Source organism: Habropoda laboriosa, unplaced genomic scaffold, assembly GCF_001263275.1.
Source record: "Habropoda laboriosa isolate 0110345459 unplaced genomic scaffold, ASM126327v1 scaffold143, whole genome shotgun sequence".
Classification (NCBI taxonomy): domain Eukaryota; kingdom Metazoa; phylum Arthropoda; class Insecta; order Hymenoptera; family Apidae; genus Habropoda; species Habropoda laboriosa.
Window position 1 is genome coordinate 2676506 of NW_017100404.1, and position 3556 is coordinate 2680061.

At 37.1% G+C, this 3556-nt stretch overlaps 1 protein-coding gene across 1 annotated transcript in view; it reads left to right on the plus strand.

The window, feature by feature from the left end:
* The first annotated feature begins 1936 nt into the window (after positions 1-1936).
* LOC108575336 (fatty acyl-CoA reductase 1-like) overlaps positions 1937-3556 on the plus strand; it is a 2550-nt gene continuing 930 nt past the window's right edge. The window contains exons 1-3 of the mRNA XM_017938102.1: positions 1937-2353; positions 2732-3251; positions 3435-3552. Of these exons, the coding sequence (XP_017793591.1) occupies positions 2105-2353; positions 2732-3251; positions 3435-3552 (887 nt within the window). The 5' untranslated portion in view covers positions 1937-2104. The remainder of the gene's footprint in view (positions 2354-2731; positions 3252-3434; positions 3553-3556) is intronic.

Genomic DNA, 3556 nt, shown 5'->3' on the forward strand with positions numbered 1-3556 from the left:
GTTTCTCCTGATGTTCAAGACCTTTCCTTGCTTCCGATGGTGCTCCGGAAGGTCCACCTGTAATTTATACAAGAAAAACATTAATTTTACTAATTGTTAATAAAAGTTATAAACAATCTCCGACGAATCTACCGAATTCAATGGTTAATTCAGTGCGAAATTAACATGTTAAGCAGTTCTATTAAGGTAAAGCTTACAATAATTTTATTTGACACTTGCAGCAGTTATAAACAACCATCTAAATTGTTATTTAACAAGAAACATTAGTTATTCTACAATTAAAATACTTCAAAGTAAAATTTAAACTTTATTTCACTATCTACTCGCTACTAGTAATGTTAAACGAATGAAATATTTATAATAAATGTTAACTGTAAAATGCCTGCTGCATGCAATTGTTAATTCATTACGAAATTAACAATTTAAGCTATCTTATTAGGTTAAAGCATGCAATAATTCTATTTAAAACTTCCAATAATGATCAAGTACCATCTAAATCATTATTTAGGAGAGTTGCAACTTTGTTGCCGGCAGTCGCTCCCGAAAAAAGCACAAAGTTGCAAAACGGCGCGTCGTGCAACAATGTGCAAATTTTCGCGGCAACAAAGTTGCAAACCCAGAACGTGTTTAATTTTCCGTAACTTTAACATTAAATAGTTTAGGTAACCGTTTTTGCAAACCCAGAACGTGTTTGCAACAAGGTGCAATTTTCGGGAGCGATTCGCAGCTACAAAGTTGCATAACGGAGAGATCGCGCTTGCAACTTTGTTGCCGAACGTCGCTCGCGAAAATTGCACATTGTTGCAAAACGGGGCGTCGTGCAACAATGTGCAAATTTCCGCGACAACAAAGTTGCAAACCCAGAACGCGTTTGCAACATTGTGCATTTTTCGGGAGCGATTTGGAGCAACAAAGTTGCAAACCCAGAACGCGTTTGCAACATTGTGCATTTTTCGGGAGCGATTTGGAGCAACAAAGTTGCAAACCCAGAACGTGTTTAATTTTCCGTAACTTTAACATTAAATAGTTTAGGTAACCGTTCGAGATAGAAAGCTAAAATTTTGCACAGTTTCGTTTCTCAAGGGTGCCAACAAATCCTACGAGTTTGCAGAAAATCGGTGACTATGATCGCAATTCTATGCGATTTGACGTGGAATGGTTCATTCGCTGCATACGCTATGCGTACTCACACGTCTCCGACGCGATGAATAGTGGACATTGAGCCTATTAGTGCCGCCAGACAGCGAGACTGTGGATCTATTAAAACAGCAGACGGACTATCGTTATGGAAACGACGAATATTAGCTAGATGCGTCATTATCCTACAGAGTCAAGTCACGCTTGAAATTTCTTTGCTTTAAATTATCCCGCTTTTCCTTATGTCAAGTTCACCGAAGGTTAAGCGATGCGTGTTCATAATTAAATTATACAAATACTTTCTGATATCGTCGCTAGAAATGTTAAATTGAACAAATAATGTTGTCAACACTTATTTCTTTAAACATAAAATTATGTTTCTTTCCTGTTTATATACATATAAGTAATGATACCTCTTTCAAAGATATTTCCATACATAATCATTATTTGTCGAATTAAATATATCAAGTGAATAAATATAATAGTCAAATTTTATAATTGAAGAAAAAAGCTAAGGTATATTATATTGAACAAGAGGTTACCACTAACAGTGACGTTTGATTCCTTTAAACTCAATATTTATAATTGTTCATTATGCACAATCATTGTATTACTTAACGTAGATGACGCCAAAGCAAATCCTTTGATTACGATACTGTTGCTCATGGACATTTGATATAAGGTTGTGGGATTCTAATTATAAAACTTGCATCTTTAATGATAGGCTTGAATTCGATACATTAATATTTCATGTATGCACTTCTACGCATTTCATATGCATCGGGAGTGCAACTTTGCATTATACCACTAACCGTGTATAATAAAAGAGCGAAAGTTTTGGAAGTTACTCATTTGTCGGATAGCGGTACCTCACGAAACACCCAGGTGTGATTCAAGCCTACGGAAGTCGAAATAGAAATTATCGAAAAAAGAAGCAGTGGTGATAAAAGGGAAGAATAATTTTACAATGAATGATATACACGCGACTAGTCAACTGGACGAGAAGGAAGATCTGAAGAACAATGACGACAGCCAGATACGAAAATTTTACGCTGGAAAATGCATATTTCTTACGGGGTGCATCGGTTTTCTGGGCAGCGTTATTTTAGAGAAAATACTGCGCACCTGTGTCGACATCGGCAAGGTCTACGTTATGATCAGGCCGAAAAAGGGTATGTCGATGGAAGACCGAGTAAAGGAACGTTTCAGAAATGTTGTACGTACCGAAGAAACTGTAAAAATAATCTTCTTATTTCACCTAATTATTTCAGTTCGTTTGAACGATACAAAAAGTGTTTTATAATGTAATTTGAGTGGTATAGAGGAACGTATACGGTGCGAGGAAGATTTTTGTTTCAAGATATTTCGAATTCTCAAGTTCGTCGATGTTTTTACTAAACTGATGCTTTAGCTGCGACGATGAATAAGCAAAGTAGAAATTTACTCTCCACATTTTTCAGTGCTAACTTACAATTAGTTCTGCTCCCTTTACCAACGACAAAGTAGTTCAGATTTTAGATAATTCCTTGTAAAATAAGATAGATACACGAAAAATACTGGAATAAAGAAACATTCACATTTCTATCGTTTTCAGCTGTTCGACAAAGTGCACCAATTGAATCCAAACTTCGTGGAAAAAATCGTACCGATTTATGGTGATCTACAGAAAACCGACTTGGCTCTCTCACCTGAAGATCGTCGATGTTTGATCGAGAATGTTGATATAATAATTCATAACGCGTCCCTGGTGTACTTCGAGGCAAAAGCGTCCCATCTTTTGCGGGCGAATGTGATTGGAACGCAGAAGATGCTCGAATTAGCGACGGAATGCTATCATTTAAAGGCGTTCGTGTACGTTTCAACCGCGTACTCTCATCTTTACAACAAAGTGATCGAAGAGAAATTTTACCCACCTCCGGCTGATGTAAAGCTAATCGAACAGATAATACGAGCCGATGAAGAGAAGGAATCTGGACTTAGCAAGGACGAGATACACGATATCGTAGGACAATGGACTAATCTGTACACGTTTAGTAAAGCCACCACCGAAGGTGTCGTCCAGGATTTTGGCAGAACATCGTCGTTCTCTTGCCTAGTCTACAGACCTTCTATCGGTATGAATGGATTGTTGCATTTCTACTTCAATTCGACGATAAGAACGAGTTGAAGAAGAGTGTTAAACTAGTATCGCTTAAATTTCAATTCTGATCTAAAGGAGTTTTGAAGAAATACGTGAATTAATTTATAAATCAACAGACGTGCATAGAAATGTGTAATTTTGCTCGTTTTGCGAATAGTTACACCACCATATGTGGAACCGTTACCAGGATGGATAGGAAACAAAAATGGACCTGTAGTACTGACATTAGGAATCAGCCTAGGTATCGTGCATGTAGTAAACACGCAGGAAGATATGCTG